General features: G+C 42.2%; 1 protein-coding gene across 2 annotated transcripts; it reads right to left on the bottom strand.

The window, feature by feature from the left end:
• Positions 1-331: 331 nt before the first annotated feature.
• On the bottom strand, positions 332-20215 carry LOC135374740 (calcium-binding mitochondrial carrier protein Aralar1-like). 2 transcript variants are annotated; one of them, XM_064607662.1, is made up of 19 exons: positions 20146-20215; positions 19955-20011; positions 18443-18499; positions 18233-18375; positions 17662-17777; positions 17439-17578; positions 16950-17096; positions 15939-16080; positions 15600-15696; positions 7695-7709; positions 7072-7162; positions 5591-5666; positions 5044-5252; positions 4880-4960; positions 4302-4442; positions 4000-4138; positions 2915-3073; positions 2733-2823; positions 332-2151 (listed from the first exon to the last, which is right to left on the bottom strand). In XM_064607662.1, exons 1-19 carry the CDS (start codon positions 20185-20187, stop codon positions 1986-1988), a joined length of 2109 nt encoding a protein of 702 aa, XP_064463732.1. In that variant the 5' UTR covers positions 20188-20215; the 3' UTR covers positions 332-1985. The 2 variants fall into 2 exon arrangements, with proteins under 2 accessions (XP_064463732.1, XP_064463733.1); XM_064607663.1 differs by lacking the exon at positions 7695-7709.
• Between the last annotated feature and the right edge of the window lie 5 nt (positions 20216-20220).

The following is a 20220-nucleotide window of genomic DNA, read 5'->3' as shown; positions in this document are numbered from 1 at the left end:
TGTCTGTAGGAATGCACTAACTTACTTGTTTGGCAGAAAAATGCAGTTACATCACCATTTGTACTAAACCGCTACAATTAGTTTGAATAACTGAGCCCGATTTCTCCCCAAATTTAGCGTACTGGAAGTTTTTTCGCCCGAATTTGCATGAATTTAGTGCACGTTTATTTACCCGATTTTTACCCCCCGAATTTAGAAAAAAATATTTCCCGAAAACTTCAGGCTCTATGTATGATTTACTATCAAGCAGTGTTTGCCTGTACCTCAAAGCACAGCACTAATCCACCGTTATCGTGGTTTACTGGTGTGTTAAGTGACCACAATGCACATATTAATAGTGAAAATTTTACTAGGAACGTTCAACAATGCAATGGCCATCTGTACTCTGCAGGTAGCTTGTCCACTACTGACATTTGCATTTTTATTTGAAGATATGAAAATTTGCATAGATGTCAGTAGGTTTCAATGATAGCCTATTCTGTACAGAGTGTAAATGACTGCAATTCAACTGTATAAACCATTCTGATGCCTGTACATTAGCACAGCCAAGCTACACATCTGTTCATGTGCAATTAAGGCTATGCTACACTGGGCCCGAACTATGTATTGTTGAGGCTTACGCGATAAATTTATTTTAAGCGCGACCATTGCTTGTGCAATACTCTAGTCAAATGCTGCTTCAACAAGCAGAACACACTTTTCTTCCTTGAATTATAAAATCACTGACTCAATGCATATTACAAACTGCATTATTCGATGCGTCGATAAAATTAATTTCAGGAGGAAGTGACACTAAGTATATAACCTTAGAAACAAACTGTAAAACTAAAAGTAAAACCTTTTTGCCTTCCTTTTTGAGTAATAATTTGTCTAAGCAAAGATGGACGTTTCTTGGTGTCTGCACAGTACATTAGAAATGCTGAAAGTGCAGCACCCAACACTTTCTCTCATTGCTACTTTAGCTACGCAACACTGCATTTTCTTCTATTATCCACAATTATTCTCGCTCAGTGAACTGCACCTTTGCTCTGCTCACTGTTCGTTTCACTGGGTGCAGTCCATAGGCTCAGCACGAAACACAAAGTTAAGAAAAAAAAAGCAAGCTACCACATTACGGCTTACCTCCTGCTACAAAAACTTTAACCCAACTTGACTAGAGCTGCCAAAGCATAAAAGGTTAGCACACTAAACTGCATGCATAAAAATAGTCTCATAGAGTAACAGTCCATTCTAAACGCTTAAAAGTGTCACAGTAAAAGACGTTTTTGGCATTCGTTAGGTGTTACTTGCTCGTGTAGCCTATTCGGGTAACATCCTCATAGCTTTGAAGTGGAGTGGCAAGGAGTCTGGACTGTCGAGAACCAAGTGCTGACAAAAACCAACAAAAAAAGATGGGACCAGGAACTCACTATTTTTTTGATGTCCGATACATCATATATTGTCTGCCATGGGATGGGTATACTGACCGCACAGTACTACTGAAGTGCCTTGCTGAGTGCATCTTTGGCACGGTATTCGAAACTTCCACTTAACTTCAAAGGTATCCGAAAACTAAGCTCGCTTTCGCGTGGAACGCTGCACCAAGAAAGATAAACTCCGGTCAAAAGTCTTCAAAAGAAGCATGTGTCTCCGTATGCTTTCTAGCAGCAAGAACAAAACTGGCCTCTAAGATGAACTCAGGAGATCTACCTTGCATATCCAACTATAGAACCAAAAAGACTCAAAGGACGCTGGGTACCGTGGTGTCACAACATTAAGCTAAAAAAAACCAACTAGATGGCAGCATAGGTTTCTCCACTTCACCCTGTCTTTCCAGATGCTGACAATGGTCTATGCAATGCAAAGCTGAGTTCTCTTTGCTGAAATGTCTGAAGGTTGAGCCAGATCTAGATATGGAAGATGAAGCTGTTCTACAAAGTTGCACTGTACATGCATCCGCCAGTTGTAATGTGAGAAGCTGAACAGAGTTCCTAACTACAGTGACTTCACTGCACTTCCTGTGGTCGGAATTTTGGTAAGACTAGTCCAAACTTTGTTTCCATGCCGCTGAAAGTGGCAAGAGCAACACGGAAGCCTCCGATGTGATCGGGATTGACCGGCTTGATCTCTGCTGCCTGTACAGGAACCTTGCCTTGCGAGCCCGTTGGTCTCCTGCAAGAAACATGAAGCATGACCAATCAATGATCAATTTGGTTTGTTGCTTCATTTTTGTGGACATAGTGCTAATTACAGTAAAGACTTTGCATACAGAATTAAAGCCCAGTGATTTGTTACAAGGCGTGTAGGGAAGCAGCACCAAAGAAAGCAAAAATGCATGCAAAGCTACATCTGGTATATCTCCAGCAATCCGGTGAAGGAAGGTTGGAGCAAAAAACCTCAGGAGCCTCTGACATTTCAAACAGAGACTGTTCTGCTAGGCAATAGAAAAACAGACTCTTTGGAAACCTTGGCTGCTCCTGACCTGAGGCTCTTGCTTCACTACTATGTCTGATATTGTTTTATAGCTGGGTGGGAACATTTAATATTTTGCAGATGAGATGCCTAAGGTCAAATGTACATTCATTCTCCACTCTATGGTGGACAGTGGCACACAGTGCTGCAACGTAAGATGGTTATGAGCCTACCAAGCACAAGCCGTAACCACAGATGCTGTTATCCATTACTACGATTCCTTTTCATTATACATGCTCCGTTTATTGCACAGTACAAGATACCAACATGAAGCCACTGACCTTCCTCCAAAGTCGATGAAGAAAAGCCTCTGCAAGATTTCATAGGTGAGCAATGTGAAGCCAAACTGTGGCGCAGAACGGAACACTCGAGCTGCAGTCAGAAAGTGGTCGGGTTACAGATTGCTCTCCATACGCGAGGTCCATTGTGATGTCGAGTAAATATTGAAGACGTCATTACATACCCGGTCCTCCTTTCCAGAATGCGTTACCGCCTTCTTCCTTCCATATTTTTTTGCAGGCATCCATGACACCTGAATAGGTGGTCTGGCCCTTACGTGCGGCGACCTGTAGCCGCGTCTTGATTACGTCAGCTGGTGTAACGAGGTAAGCAGCGGGTACGCCTGCAAATGAGTCAGCTTCTGCTTAGATCAATGTCCATCACATACCATATGGGCAATTTCCTGTGCAGTGCATTATGCTGATAGGGCCTGACTTTTTCGGGTTAAACCCGTATCCGCCCGATATTTACCCCCCCCCCCCGAACGAAATCTGTAAAATTAGAGTTTAACCCGAATCTACCCGAAAACATCCGGGTCGCGTGGCACGCTCATAAGCGTGCATTAAAATAAAGTTTGAAAACATTGCTAAACATTAGTTCCATGTTAAGACAAATTTTTATTAAACAAAAAAAAAAATCACCCGAATTCCTGACGACAGAATATGCCGTAACGGGATTTAACCCGAATACACCCGAATTTTCAAATGAAAAATATCACACGATATTTACCCCCCCCAAATCTGGCCAAAAATAAAACCCGAAAAAGTCAGGCCCTAATTATGCAGAGTATACGTAGGGCTTGACTCTTTGGGCTACCACCCATTTATGCCCGATATTTACCTCCAGATTCAAATGAGGAAAAACAGGGTTTAACCCGGTATAACCCCGAAAACTGGTGGACCAGGGTAATCTGAACATCTAGACTAACATGAAACTTCGGAAACTGTTTTGTAGATGCATAAATATATGCTCATACAAACTGTCAAAACAGAGACCCTGCTGCCTCTTAGATGCACAGACTAAATACATTGATACTCTGTGTCTACTGGTGGGTCACGTGTATTATATCGAGTAAACCAAAGATTTACGCCTGATCCAACCCGATTCAACCAGAATTAGGTTGAATCAAGTTCAGTTCAACCCGATTACACCCGAATTAGTGAAGCAAAATATAACCCGATATTTACCCCCCCCCCCCCCCCCCTCGATTTTGCTGGAAAATATAACCAGAAAAAGTCAGGCCCTAAGAATACGTGCTTCGTTACTTGCCTGCAATCACTGCAGAAAGCAGCAAGGAACCAGGACCATTGTGGCCTTCATCGTCAGCAAATTTTAACTTGCAGTGAGCATACGTTGGGAAGTATATGGCGGAGAACGGAATATCTCGAAGGAAGCACGCCCGAGAACCCTAAAACATGCTGTCACTTGTTATCGGGTTCAGGAGCAATAGGCCACATTGTAAGAGCGACACAAGTATGCGAGCATCAGTACATACCAGCCAATAAGCAACGAGGGATAAGTATTATATAAATCTTGCACACGGGTAAAATTATGCGATGTTTCACGCTTACCTTGTACAGCCCAGTGATGCCAAGATCCTTGATTACTGTCCACGCTCTCACTTTCGCCGCAGATGCTATTTCGCCTGCTACTTGAAGTCTGATTTTCACAATCTCTAAAGGGTTTGTAAACATGACTTGCGATGCTCCAGCCTGTCGCATTGTAACAAAAAAAAAAAAAAGTGATGCACACAACAATTTTTTTTGTTTAATGCAAAAATTGTGTAGTCCAGAACTGCAAAACCACGTGAAGCTCTACCAATTTGTCGTTGACTACACTACACTACAGCACTGGCAGATGAGGGAGCTACTATTTTTATGAAGCGGAGTATATATGGGGTTAGTTTAAAACCATACCCCACGGTATGGAGTGCATACCCCATTTTCAACCGTCAGAATTTACTTCTTCCATTATCTTATCCTTACTATTAATTTAGTACCTACTATCTATTGCATCTAGTTAGAGTTAGATAGTTAGATATCTAGATAGAGACTAGAATACTACTATTATCTTAGCCTTCAATTTCAAGTTGCAAACTTTACAAACGGCTATACAAGAAATCGTGAGATCACGATGTGTAACTACTTACACATCCTCCAGCAAGAACTTCACCCCATGCTGGTATCTCTCCTTTCTCGTTCGTTAGCTTGTCACGAATAAAGTCATTCATCTGGTGTAATGGAAGAAAATGACACGCTCTAAGATGACACTCTTTGTGGCCGAGATCTTCAATTCTGAGAGGTAAGAACCTACAGTAAGCTTTATGGCTTTTTCGGGGCACACACCAACAAGCTGAGGCAGAAGACCCCGGTAGAGGCCAAAGACTCCCTCGTGTCGGATGACCTTGCTGGCGCAGTCCCAACTGTTGCGATACATAAGCTCACCAATGTATGAACCCGTCCGCTGATTCTGCATTCTTGTCTTCACAAGGTCAATGGGGTACACGACTGTGGCACCAGCCGCTGAAATGTACCAAAAATTCTACCGTCAGAAACAGTGGAGATAAAATGATTAGCAAATGATATGCTGTTCTGCAACGTGTCAAAAGCTTCGGAGGGGGTCACAAAACGGCCATTTACTTGGGGATATGGGACATGATACGGGATATGATATGGGAAACAAGATATGACATGATATGGGAAACAGGATATGGGATATATCTGCTCGAAGATGCTTAGGAGTACACCAATTAGCCTGCAAGCTCTGAAGGTACTTGTGTGGAGGGCTCAATAACGCAAGAGTTTTGTGTCTGCGTTCCCCTAGATGCCCCATGTTCCCCCAAAAAGGATTTAATCCTTACCTCCTGCAATGGAACCGAGAGTGAAGCGGTAGACACTTTCCAGGATCTGAACACCAAACCCTCGTTCTTCTGGACTCTACAGGAAATAAAGACACGGAATTCAATGTGCAGTGTCCAAGAGTCACATTCCCCCACTCCTCCGCGGTCGCGTAAATGCCAGCAAATGGCACGGTATGAGGATTTGACTGTGAGAATAAGCTGTGGCTTTGCATCAGTCTGTGCGTGTGTCCTTTTGTTTTACGCACTGAATAGCACGTAGGAAAAAAATACAGTCGCCGTCCGATTTTTCGGACTCGGCGGAGATCGCGCAAAAGTCCGAATAATCGAGCAGTCCGGAAAAAACAAAACGAATTTCGCTTCAAAATAAACTTTACTAAGCACTAGTAGGCTGGAAAAATTTGTCGATGCTTTCCTAACGCGCTTCCAGCTCTGCCTAATAACATCAGCTTCTATTTCCCGAAGCGACATTTCGTCACTGTACACTGACAGAGGCACCGCCGTCATCAAGTCCGCAAGTTGGCTTCACTTAACGCAAGCGTGCTTTAGGTGAAGCTCGCTTTACAGCGCTGTCGCGCGACTCGCGGTCGGACAGCACGTGCTGGGCCTTTTGAGTCAAGCCGCTGGCTAAAAACGAAGACGCAAAAGCGTTACGACAGACCTCTTCTACTCAGAGGAATGAAAAATGAACAATCATTGCCTTTTTTTTTTTTTTCCCTCAATATGTTCGTTGGTTGATTTCTTTTGATACGAATTTCGAATGATACCAATATTTTCCTCACCACAAGAGAGAAATTCGCTGGTTGGACAAACAGAATCCGAAATATCGAGCGACAGGGCTGCACAGCGTCCGAAATTTTGAACGTTCTTATACATCAACTCTATATGGGACCCGCGGCCGTTCGAGTTCGGCCGAACGAGTCCGAATAATCGAGCATGTCCGAAAAATCGTGGTCCGAAAAATCGGTCGGTGACTGTATAGGAAAGTTAGCTTTGGCAATGTGTAGTATTAAGACCACGAACGACTGACATGACTGGGCATGACTTTTGTTTGGTGGAGGTGCTGTGCTTGTGCTTGGTTCCGGGCCAAGTAGCGCCTTGCTTTTGACTTTGCCCCTTTATCCCTTTGTGAAGGCAATGCCAAAACACAAACAACACGAGGTCTTGGAGCCACATGATGAAGCGATGTCGCGTAAGTCCTTTTCCCGAGTTGTATGCGTGGATATATGCATGTAATTTGCTGTACTTGCACTGTGATCGTATACACAGCAGTCCATTCATAGGAATATGGTGAGGCATCTGATTTCAAACCCCTGGTTTGAGTCCCGCTTCTGCAGTGAAAAAATGTTGCACAAAAACGAAGCGAGGCAAGTGAGGGTACAGTCAAGTTCGTCCACAGTAAGAACATATTCTACGTTAAAAACAGGTGATATGTGTTGCAATCTACACGATAAAGGATAGTGTTCCAAAAAGCGGTAACAAACCTGCACTGCTTTTACTTCTGCTATTGGCCTTGATAAAAACCTAGTTGGTCGATATGGTGCAATCCTCTCTAGATCTTCGTAAGTCACCCGCCTGTTGCAAAATCAAAAGACACAAAGTGATGTACATGAGCATCTTCTGACTGCAGTGTGCAAAGGAAGAAGTACATATTGTACAGATGTGGAAAGTGCAGGAGCTAGAACTGTGCAGGATGTTGAATATTGAAAATTAAGTCACATTTATAGAACGTACATAGATCAACCTGATTCATTTAGTGAATGTAGCCTAATACAGATGTAACGTAGAGAAAATTCTACAAAAGGAGTATGTTACCGATATAGAGCTACCACTGCTATGAAAACATGCTCGCTATGTTACCTTTCACTCCATGCTCATGATATAACTATATGCTACTGAGTCTCCAATCTAAGTGAGTATTTGAGTGTTCTACAACTAATGAGCTTTTTAATTGAACTAGATAACCTCCCCTGTGACATTCTACAATATAATTAATTAATGGTATAGTATCCATGTGCATTTCATTCTTTTCTGGCATTCCATATAGTGCATCTTAGCAACTGTGCTGCCAGCCACCAGAAAAAAAGTAAAAAGAAATTGGACTCACTGGAATGAGAAGCGTCTAGAAAAGACATGCATGAAATTATACTTAATATATTGTGCTCCTCCTTTTTCATAATCAGCATATGCAACAAAATTATGGGCATACATATTTAGATTGCACCTCCATGTAGACAGACGGATCTGCAGTTTATCTTGGGCCAATACATGTCTTCCATAAAATAATTCTCGAGAGCCCGAGCGCACACGACAAAGATTGACAGAACATTTTACACTGTCACTACACTAGCACTTACATATGAGCAATAATAACGTCTATCAGAAGCCTGCAATTTATTTGATGAAAGTAGTTTAGAAAATGCATTGTCATTTTCTAAACATGGGCAATGTGACCAAGTTTATGACAAAATTATGTGTAGTTTAGTTGTTGCATTGCTTGGAAAAGTCATGAGATGTACTGATGTAATTTCACATTATTCTTTACTTAACCAGACCTTAACCTTACTTACACCAAAATAAGTTACAGAAATCAAGCCGGTGGTTTAGTAATGTAAATGGAACAACATAATCCACAAGTTTTTAATAGCAAAATCATGTCTGTTATCTAAGTGTTTAAAATTTGTGGCAGTCTCCCACAAATGAGTCTTCCTTCCGGACACAATGAAATCCTCGCTTTGGGGCAACCTGTACTTTATCTCGAAAACTATTGAGGCTAACAAGTAATAAGAAACAGGTTTCTCAAACTTAAAAGTAACAAGTTACGAAAATTTGTATAATATCACACATTCTTACTTAGTCCTATTGTTACTATTGCTTAATGCACATGAACAGCCTAATTCAGTCACAATAATTCACACCTCTGCGTATAAGTGCCTCTGTGCCCTGGATTTCCTTTTGTATCATTTTCATTTTTATTTTCAAGTTAAATATGCATTCCAGCATGTGTGTCTGTAAACTGCATCCGTATGGAAACTTCTGCACTATATAATACCCTGTGGCATAGAGTTACATCCACCTTCTGTGTTACAGTTCCATGAAGGATGTGACACGAGGGAAAGTCAAGTGAGAAGTTGTCTCATCACTGCTGTAAGACTATCAACTTAGTTTTGGAAGAGTGCTAATGCATGTAGGAATTCTAAGCTTGCTTCGTACAAGATATTATTTGGACCAACAATTTGGTGGCAGCCAGGCAAAGGCAGCAGCACATCATAGGCATTGAACCTCCATGTAACAAAGCTGTAGAACGACATGGTTTAGTTTACATTATATATTTGCATTCTCATCCGACTCACATGCTGCCCCCTTTGGGTATCCTAATCTGCACTGTGATAAATTCTTAAGGGGCCTATTCTTGTCAGATATCTTTTAATACCATGTCTTATGGATCATTGAAATTGCTACATTCAAACAGTGTTTGATGTTTTTTGGTGCAATAACATCAGAGGTCATAATGCGCCAGTACAATGATAAAATCTTGTCAAGTGTTGTGTGTGTGGTCACATATTTAAGTGATATCAGTATTAATGTAAGAAAATATTCAAACAGTGTGGTGTCTCACATAATGTAATAGGGGAAGTCCTGAGAAGCCACATCACTGCTGCCCAATAGGACAACATAACTTAATAGGACATGGTACTTGAGGAGCAGGACCACGAGAGGCAGGGGAATTAGTTGTACCATAGGTAATGGAAATTGGTGTTGGCATTTGGAAATAAATGCCGCTTTTTTTGCCCCTGAACTACAGGTTTATAGCACTGCTGCCTGTACCTCCAAGACTCAAGGGAATGGTTCACACTGTTATGATACACGAGCTTGCGCACCTATCCTTTATACGTTCTCCTCCAATGTTCTCGAAGCACGGCTCAATTACGTACATCATACCTCGCTCTACAAGGAAATGTAAAACACAACGGGAAGCAATTCTAAGATCCTAGTAAAATAGATTACAAAAGAAAAAAAAATATTTTGCCATTTGTTACATTGAGGTTCAACTGATGAATTTTTCCTATCCTACACACTATCCACACTGCGGAATCATTAATTCTGAGTAAACACACTACATTCTCAGATCAGGAGATTGCTCAAAGCTTGCTGGAGTGAGTGATTTCTAATCAAGCGAGAAATTACAGATGCTCCCCTTCACAAACATGATAGTACATGGATAGCACATACCAAAAGATGGGAGTAATAAGGAAATGAAGGGCTCTGGGACACAAAGTGACGAGCCACAGCATTACAGACTGAGGTATAGATTCAGAAATGTTCTGAAACACATTCGTGGCACATTGATACTCTGTAGACTGAATATTACTAGCAAGGATCAAACTTGCAGTTAACCCAAAATTGTTAGTGGGAAGCCTGAAGAGGGTCAGAGCTTGCATGAACAATGACAAAGTTTCATGTTCTCAGGCTAGAGCACTGCACGGGCTCTCCCGAAAACCCGTGGGCCGGCCTATCGCCGGGCCTACGTCGGGCTCGAGCCTGTGTTACCCCTCTGTTAGTTAGCCTTGGTAGGATTTTACAGCTTGATACACTGGGCCGGGCGGGGTAGGCTATAAATTTATCCGGCTTGGGCCGGCCTTGAGCCGGGCTTGGGCCGATAAACTTAGAATCCTTCGGGCCGGGCCTGGGCCTAAAAATGCGGCCCGTGCAGTGCTCTAGCTTAGGCACCTTGAGGCTTGTGTCGTGTTTGTGTGTTCCAGCCTCAGAACAGTTACTTTCCATCATATTGAGGTACTTCCTCAGTGCTGTCCTCAGTAGTGCTTTCGCAGTGCTCTGCGCACGAGCGATGATGAGGACAGTATAGCATGCCCAAAGCACTACCACACCTACTGAGGACACCACCGAGGAATCTCCTCTATGTTTGTGCAAGCGGGCCCGGGTTTTCCTCATATTCGTCCTTGCGTGGCTGTGACTTACCACTTCGTGCACCCAAGACCTCCAAATAATGAGAACGATTACAAACAGCTGCACGCATACAAAACTGCAACTTGGAGCGGATCGCGAGTGCCCGATATTGAAATCTGTAAATACTGGAAATTTGTACTTCATTTTTTTTCTTTAGGCATACGACATAAATATACAAGAGATCTGGCAAAGGAACTGATGCGGACAGAGGCAGAATATCCCCTGGAGCCCAAAGCTCCGTTGCTGGTCAGGGGAATGGTTACCTGGGGGAACCTCCTCCATCCGCGGGGAACAATGCCCACAAGTGGCAGATGCGGTCAGCCCACAGGGTTTTCACATCTTTTCTTCGGGAGACACTGCTAGGAGCCTCCGCCTAAACACCGCTGTCTATAAGATAAAACCAAGTGTTTGCGGTACTCGTGCTCCCATGCTCTCCGAATCCCTGCTCCCATAGAATGTGTGATACCATGCACACAACAAAGGAGTCTCTCGTATACAAGAACTTGTATATGAGAGACTCAATATTTTGAAGGCTTTGCTTGAAGGAGTTGTTATTTTACAATACTACATAACGTACACTAGCAAGGCTCGAGTACAGTTAAAACAAGTGTTTCCTCGCAAGAACTAGGAGAAGGTAATAATGAGAATATCATCCATCTTACTTAGACCCTTGTGTCTTCGAGTTTAACGCGGTAAAACCCATTTTCCTCCTCGATTTGCATCACCGTCAGGTAAAACCTCAAAAAGCTTGACAACAAACATGCCAAATTACGTTAGTTCAGCCACAAATACGGGCACTGCAGAACGCTGCATGTTCAGCACAGCCACTTGGCATCTATTGTGATCATCTTAAATGCACTGCAAATGAGAGGCACTTTTTAATTTTCACTCAGATTCTGCTTTTCACCCTATTTTACAGCTTCTGAAACAAAAAACAATTTATGAAATAACCCCCCCCCACACACACACAATTTTCAAATAACGTAAAACCCGAAAACACAAGGACCTAATCTCCCTGGAAGTGGTCTAAATTGGATTTTCTCAAAATCCGGAAGTTGACTTGCAAAACATTCCCCTCATTGTGCGCATCAAGTTCATTAATAGTCTGAGATTTTTAAGTCATTAGACAAATATGAGCGAAGTTAAGTGTGTCAAGTGCTTGTTGCATAAATTGTTAACATGGAACCTGTAACGGGCATTTCACAAAGCCTACTGAATATTAATATTGTCCCGCTATATAGCCTGTTGAATATTATCTGCCCAAATGTTGGGTGCTTGAATCTTTCAGGCACTCGTGTTTCTCTTGTTTTTAAATTTGGCTCTTCCCCAGAGGCCAGAATGGGTTTTCCCACAATGATTTCCCTATAAAAAGCACACAAAAATTTTGAGCAAACGATAAAAGCATGCAATAGTGCCACAGTTACAAGCATAGCACATGTGTTTCCACACCGACTCTCGTTTTACGTAACATGAAGGTTGTGCCATCACATCTCATCCCACCTTAAAAATATAACGCTCGTCACTCATACAGTCAGTCCTGATTATAACGAACCTGCTTCTGGCATGTTATTACTGATACTGAACTAACAGAACTTTACTAACCATCCAAACCCGCACGCAGTCTACTGATATTTTCTCTGCACACTACAGATGTGCCTGTGCGAACATTCTTTGTCGCAGCCCAGAGTCACAACGAAGAAAATTCTGGCAGCCATGTCCCAGCAAATTTTTTTTTTGCTTTCTTATTAATAAGGCTCCCTTTCAATAACACATGTTCACTGTGTGCGACACTGTATAGCTAGACCCTCCCCCCACCCCCTTTCCCCTCAAGTTTTCTAAGGGTGTGCGAAACCATCCTAGCTGACCCATTCGTGGCACCACTTCTCTTCCCCCCAACTGCTTCAGGATACCAGAGCAGACCCCTACGGTACCCCCTACAGCAAACCACACATCCTGTAACCTTTCCGCCTGCAAACTGAAACTGCACCTTACTTCATGAACACATGACCTGGCTAGAGCAGACGTAATCGTCATCTGAACCACACCCCTTTTAACAACTTTTGACTGGTTTGACACGTATGGCGGCAAATTCAAACTTCCGAGGCACCGACTTGTAAATTCTGCGATTTTCCGCGGCAAGCAGTCAACGGCTGCTTGAAATGGGAAACAGTTTATTTTCTTGGATAATGTGGGGACAAAAATATTTGATAATATTACAGATTGAAAGCACTGTTGTGGCTCAGCATTACATACATGATATATTGTGTTCTCCTCTGACAAAGACAAAGGTCTGTCACATGCAATCATTTTATACCTGCTGAAAGATCTTTCAGCATCTACAGAGTTTATAGAAACTTCATAAGAAGATTATAGGAAGGAGCTTACCATACATGCCCTGTGGAAGTTACAGGATACCCTTTTTGTTTCTGGGCTGTAGGCATTATTTAAGAGTATTTAAAGGCAAACTCCCAGATGACAAATCAAAATCCCCCACTGCCACCACTAAACCGCACACGGGATGGACGCAGCCCCTTCCTCAGGCGAAGTATGCACAATAAATTTGGGCTAACGTTATCTTAAGCTAAACTATTTCACGGAATCTCTTATTTTTAGGAGTGTGCGGATATTCGAGTTCTCGAATTCGGATCAAATATCAATCCCTCGAAGTATTTCATCCGCGAATCGTATACCCAATATTCGGATTTCCGAGTATCAGACTATTCACCGAATACGAAGGAAACCTCCCGAAAGCGGGCTTCTGAGGACCTGAAGCTTCCCTGCATGAGGTGAAGCCTGCTTTACGAAACTGCCCATGCCGCAGGACCAGCAGATTGTACGTTTTTTCTTCTTCTTTTTTTCTTGTTGCTTGCATGTTGTGTCCAGCTGCCTTGTCAGGCTTCTGCCTTTAGCAGCTGGTCCACATTTCTGTATGACCAGGAACGGGACAATAATAATAATAATAATAACTACAGTCTGTCTGTGCTGGTCCTGCAGCATGGGCAGTTTCGTAAAGCAGGCTTCACCTCACGCAGGGAAGCTTCAGGTGAAGCCCATAAAGATAAGAACAAAGCGCGAAAAAGAAACTACGGAAGATGAGAAGACAGGACAGGCGCTGTTATGCAAGAGGTGAAGCCCACTTTCGGGAGGTTTCGTTCGTATATTCGGTGAATAGCCCGATATTCGGAAATCCGAATATTGGGTATGCGATTCGCGGATGAAATTGATATATTTGATTGACTGATATTTGATCCGAATTCGAGAACTCGAGTATCCGCACACACCTAAAACTAAGAGATTCCGTGAAATTCCGTGCCAAACGAAGGATTCCACGATATTTCGTGGAATCGCGGAAAACCCTGGGCCATATGTACGGCATATTTGGTTTTGGTTCAGTCGCTCCTATTTAGGCCAGACTGGCCATTGTGTGAACTGTGTGGACAAGATCAGGGACTCTCGTCTGGGGCTCTCATTGAGCACGCACGTGTCGCCTCTGGGTGTTTGGTTTGGTGATAAGATAAGGGGGAAGACGCAAGGCAGTAGGGAAAGGGAAATTTGGGGCGTATACCTGACCTTGGAGGGAGGGAGGGAGGGTCAATTGTGTAAGCAATGCGTCTGTTGGATAAGGAAAGGGAATATTTGCATGACGTGTCTGCGCGAATAAACTTCTCTGTTTTAGTGCCCTACTTGTGTTGTCTCGTCCCTCTCGTGGCTTTAGCGCTTTTAGTAGCCACACATTTCATATAATCCTTAAAAATTGTATGCATGGCTATGAACAACAAAATTTTGCACACCTTCTTAGTTTTGTCATATGTTCAAAAAAAAAACATGCGATTTACATTATATGGCCTATATGTTACAAGATATGAACCAGAGAAAATTGGAGCCCATGTATTCTGAATGCTCTAGGGGCCTGTGTTTTCGGGTTTTATGTTTTTTTTTAAATCGGGGGGGGGGGGGGGGGGGGGGTACAAATTTGGCTTTATCTCAGGATCCGTAAAACAGGGTAAAATTCGGTGGAAAAGTAAATTTTCAGGTGGAAAATAACAAAAGAGTGCTTCTCGCATTTTAGATTGACATAAGATGCGAAACAACTCTGCGGAATGTCCAATGCTTAGTTTTCTCCAGTGCCTGTTTTTCTCGTTTTTTTCGGGTTTTACCCTAAGTGATGACGATGCAAACCAGGGGGTAAAAACGGGTCTCACTGGGTTTTACCCAAAAACAGAGGGCCCTTGGTATACCGTTGTCGCTAAAACTTATCTGAGGTCATAGACCAAACAACGAAGCAACAGGCAAGCTGGTGGTTACGATGGTCCATCACTTGTACCCTGAGATTGGGAAAAATTTGACACAACATAACACAAAATCTCACTAGTTGAGATTTGGTGTTTGCCAATTCCCCAGCACGTTAACACCCATAACGCTTAACACCCGTAACACCCACCTTACGCCCTATGCCTGGCAACAGTGGTATACAGCATTCAAAATGCACGAGCTGCAATTTTCTCCGGCTTCTATCTCGTAACATGTTGGCCGTATAATTTGAAGTTTACGTGTTTTTTTAAACTTCTGAGAAAAATATTGCAGCATGCCAAATGACATTGTTATTCGTGCATAGGGTTTGTAGTGATTTTTCTGAATCCGTCCGCACACCCTGTATATTCAGGTTATGCTCATGTTCGTTATTAACCAGACTGACTGTATACCACAAGGAATCGAGGCAATAAGCCAAGTGTCAATGGTTGTATAAGTAGAGAATGCTGTTATATACCATGTACAAATCAACATATGGGCAGTGGAAGCAGAAAAGCAAAACAAGTTAAGTTTCCTAACAATTTCTTTTTCCCAAGAGTTAGAAACCGTACTACGATTAGAATGATGCGCTGACCATATTCAGTCTACTCATCAACAAAGCAAAATTCGAGCTCAATACAGGCACTATGGGTCACACAACACAGGAGTAATGGGTTACATGGTTTCAGTAGGCTGGCAGGGAGCTACTATAGATTTTTTCTATCAACATCTTATAGTGATCAAAGTTTCTCACCCAGTAGATTGGTGCAGGAACCCACTAAGATGAAACAGGATTTCAATCTCTAATGGGGTCACCTGGGACATTTGCTGCGCAGCATACAGAAACTCCTCTGCAAACATTAGTATATGAAACTTATTCAGCACACCGTGTTTCTAAATGTTGTCAGGTGCACGCAAAGTAATCTTTAAATACCTGACGGTGTAGCGTGAAAGCAATACTTACGATCATCGGAACAATGAAGCTATAAACATACAACCAGATGTGCCTGCTATGCCATTTCTGTGCCAAATGCTTAACTTACAGCCGCTGCTACAACTGCATTTCATATCAGGTTCAATGCAGTGTAATCACCTTTAGTCACTTCTATTCCAGTGTTGCCCTTCGTAAAATGGAGGTAAATTTTCTTCACCAGCTCCATGTTGTTGAGCAGAGAATTGAAGGCCATAAAATAGGGAAATGTGACCTGATGTCCGCCCGAAGCTGAGCCTGCCACCTACAAAATACAGCTCGATTGAGGCATCAGTTCACAACCATTCACGTCAATGTGTGTGCATAATATAGAATATGGGGTGAGATGTGTTGAGCAAGATGTGTATATTATTACACTGGCACAGAAAGGCTTGAATATGTACGCTTGAAAAGAAACTTTATGCATTCAATTCATATGCACAGCATTTCGAAGAGTGGTACTCCAATATAAAATATGTGTTACAACGCAAATATTGATAAACTTTATTGTCCTAATGTATGACTAGAGTTCCGTGTTTTCAAGAAATAGGATTAATGGCGGAGGAGACTATGAAGTCCGAAACACAGTCCAGTTGCGATGTAGCATGCACTGGCAAAGTGCAGATTCTGCATGAAAGCTCGTGTGTAAATAAAATTGTGTGTAAATAAATTTGTGTGTAAATAAATTGTGTATAAATAAAGTGTGTAAATAAATTTGTTCCCTTCAGAAATGCTTCATTCCCTGTGACTATCTACTAAGAAATAGGGTTGTTTGACTTCATTATGTCTGACATCATGCTGCGAATATCTCTTCCTGAAATCTGGCATAGATAGGTCATCTTCACTACCTTTAACTTCCTTCCCCCCCGGAACAGGTGTTGAGCCCTCAACTCAACGGCTGAAAAGGGGCTGAAAGGGTAGACATCATGTGCCCATGAACTCGGTTATTACCCTCAATGGCAAGTCCTGACCTCACTGCCACTGTGGACTGCCACATACCCAATACCGTTTTTTTTGTACCGTTTCATTTTCGATACCATTTCATGTCAATACCGTTCATGTCCCAGTCCACGTGTGTCCACAATGTACCACGTCCCACCAAATGAGATTTCTTCACAGTACAGTTATACTTACAGCAACAAGGTTCTTTTTGACATCTTCACTAAGCAGGTGTGTTTTAACGGAGATCATGATGTCATTGAAGTCCATAGCTGAGATAACTCCCTTGCGTTTCTTATCATACTGCTTGAAAGCCTGAACAGCATGCTCCTCGTGGAAGTCCTATAATATACGTGAGAAAGGATTTAATGAAGCAACTTTCGTGGTGTCATTGATCCAAAGTCACAACTAGATGTGCTTAATGTAGCTATGTTCTGATATGCTAATGTGTGCTATATGCTAATGTTATTGACAAAATGTAAGGTGAGCAATGGGGTAGATATGACCCCCGTTGGCAAGGAAACACCCCAATCATCACGACAAAAATAAAGTTGTTGTTGAATAGCCGGGCGAGATGAAAAGGGAGGGCACACGTGCACATGTCCGCTGCCCACAAGCAATCTTAACATGATATTGCAATTTCAAAGGGAGCATTGAATACTACAACACATGAGCATTACTCACATGCAGAAGCTGCGAAAACTCGACGTAGCTGACAGTTCTTTTCTGATCAGCCCCAAAGTGCAATGTCATAAAATCACTCTTGAAATTAAAAGGGATCTTATGATACAGGGTTGTCTGCCTGATAACATCCTCAAATTCATCTGCAAGAGAGAATAAATAATTAATCATTACGCATTATTCTTCTACTTTTGCGCATTACAGTGAGCGCAACGAAATTCTTTACCTTGAGTAACAAAACCAGACCCATTCGTGTCGAACAACTGAAAAGCTGCCTTGTACAAAGCGTCGGGTTGGCATAGGGCGCCTTCAAAAGCGTGGAACTCCATGAACGATATGAGTCTACAATGCAGAGTCGGTTAATGTGAGACATAGTTCATATGCCTGTGTCAATATAATTCGGTATTATTGCAAAATATTGCTACGGATGGGCTTGCATAAAATTCTGCGTACATGCCTGAATGCAGAGCGGGACACAGTTCAATAACAAAAATCGTCATACACAATCACCTCGGAGGATTTTAGAAAAAAAAAACCGAGTGGGATATTGCATAACTGCAATTTGCATTCCAACAATATTTAGAAAAATTTCCTTTTTGCGTCTGACAGACATAATGGATGCATTCGAATCCTTTCTAACCGAGCTGGCAGAAACTTTGGAAATGTGCAAAAATAAGACATCTCATTAAAAGTACAGGTGGACCTTACACAAGGTGCCCAAACGTTTGTTAGTATATGTGCAAACACGGGGACATTTGATGTGTACAACTAACGCAGCAGGAGCCAGCATGACTCACCCATCCTTTGATGTATCCAGTATACTCCCCAGTAAATTTACAGCTTGCTTGTTGTACTGCGGTCCTTCGAACAATCCTAAAAATCCTCTCACAAAGTCATCTGGTGTCATGTATCTGTCGCCATCTTTCTCGACACTGGCGTACTGTAAACAATTTTTGCATTGTCATCGTACACCACAGCCCCGTAGTTCGATTAGTGAACCTTTTTACCTTGTCAAATACTTCTTTCAACCTTTCCGTATCAGCTCGCTTGATGTACTGGCTTCCCTACAAAAGCATTAGAAGATCAGTTAATACACAAGCACACAATTTAGAAACTCTGTCACATTTTGGTGGGTGAGACAGCAGTATCACAGCCATATATTACGAGCAAACAAGCACATCACTGTCACTACAGCTTTGCAGAAGATTCTTTACCCATGCACAGTTTTGGAAGCATTTTCACAAGTCCACTGCCATGTCGACTACTTCGCAGACGTTTTTCACGCGTTCACTGGCACCTTAGAGTCTGTCAATTGAAGTTTATGGGGAATGCGAGACATTGCTCGCTATATATATGATGCAAAAAATGTCTTGGAGATATACTTTTAGAAAAATTCCCAGAAAGCCATTTTTAGAAATAGTTATTTGCCACAACACTAAGATGAACAATATTTAATACGGTGCAGCCTTATCAGGGATAACATAGTTCTGAATGGTGTAACCACGTGTGATAAGAAAAACAGTGAGACCTTCGTTTATATTCGTTGAGCGATCAAAAATATCTTAATCTGAGCTTACGTGTAAATGTGTAGTTATGACACTCAAAGTTAAAGTTAAAGTTTAAAACATGCATACACGATCCAAGTGACTCAGAAACGTGATGCTCTTCTATAATCGCCAAGCACTTCTATGCTTATCTCGGTTACACAGCACAAATTACACTGTCACGATAACGCGTGGTGCCCCACATTTGCACTCCCTCTTGAGGAAGGAATGTCTCCAAAATGAAATGTGTCAAATTATCTCTCAACTGTGTAACCAAAGTCGATGAATGTGTGTCTATATAGTAAGCACACAAATATTATCTGCACTGTGCACATGAAAAAAAAAAAAAAAAATCATTTTGAATTCCAAGTTCAAAAATTTTGAAACACAAAATTAGCTATATGTTCCCACACAAAAAAAAATTAGCGCTTATCAGTGGGGTCACGCATTTTTGGCATGAGAACAGCTTGCTGTCTTCACGGGAACGTAAAGCTTGGAATGTGCGCGAGTTGCAGATGCGTGGGCAACCGTAGCAAGAAATGGTAACTGATACACGTAACCAAGTGTAATCAAGCACGACATGACGCGTTGGGAAGGACTCTTCTTGCTCGTCTAGCGGCTTTTCGCAGGCTTCGCGGGAGTCAAACAAACATGCACCTTTTATTTCTAATTTGTCTGTGTGGCTTGTGACAGTATGATCGCGCTTTTGACAATGAACATTGTAATTCTGGCAAGGCGGCTGTAATAACAACACTGAATGCGTTGCCACCGCACTCCATTGCGTTCAAAGGCGGGGTGAAAAGGTCGTCTACTAATATATGCCGGAAGCTGCAACCTGTATGTTGACAGCACTCGTTCTTTACAAGCAGCCAACATGCGTGGAGAAGCGGAAAGCGACATATAACTGCTTCATACAAATGCAAAAGAAAACATATGAAACAAAAACACTTCTCTGATTTAAGGCAGGGTTCATACCTCGCAGGATGCACGGGTGAGGAGCAAGCTCAAGAGACCGTATTCCTCCATACGGGCCTGATGTAAAAATGCAGGAAAACGAAAGAAATTCGAAACAAAACGAATGAAGACTTTTAAACAAAGCCTACAGGACTTAATAATGATACTAAGTTTCAAGACAACTGAGCGCTACCTAATACACCTTTGCATACCTTTTCTTCGAGCAAGGTCACTTCAGCATTTTCAGTGGCCATGTTGTGAAAAGGGAAGCGATGTTCTGCAATGAG

This window comes from Ornithodoros turicata, unplaced genomic scaffold (assembly GCF_037126465.1).
Source record: "Ornithodoros turicata isolate Travis unplaced genomic scaffold, ASM3712646v1 ctg00000746.1, whole genome shotgun sequence".
NCBI lineage: Eukaryota > Metazoa > Arthropoda > Arachnida > Ixodida > Argasidae > Ornithodoros > Ornithodoros turicata.
This window is presented reverse-complemented; position numbering and strand designations above follow the sequence as displayed.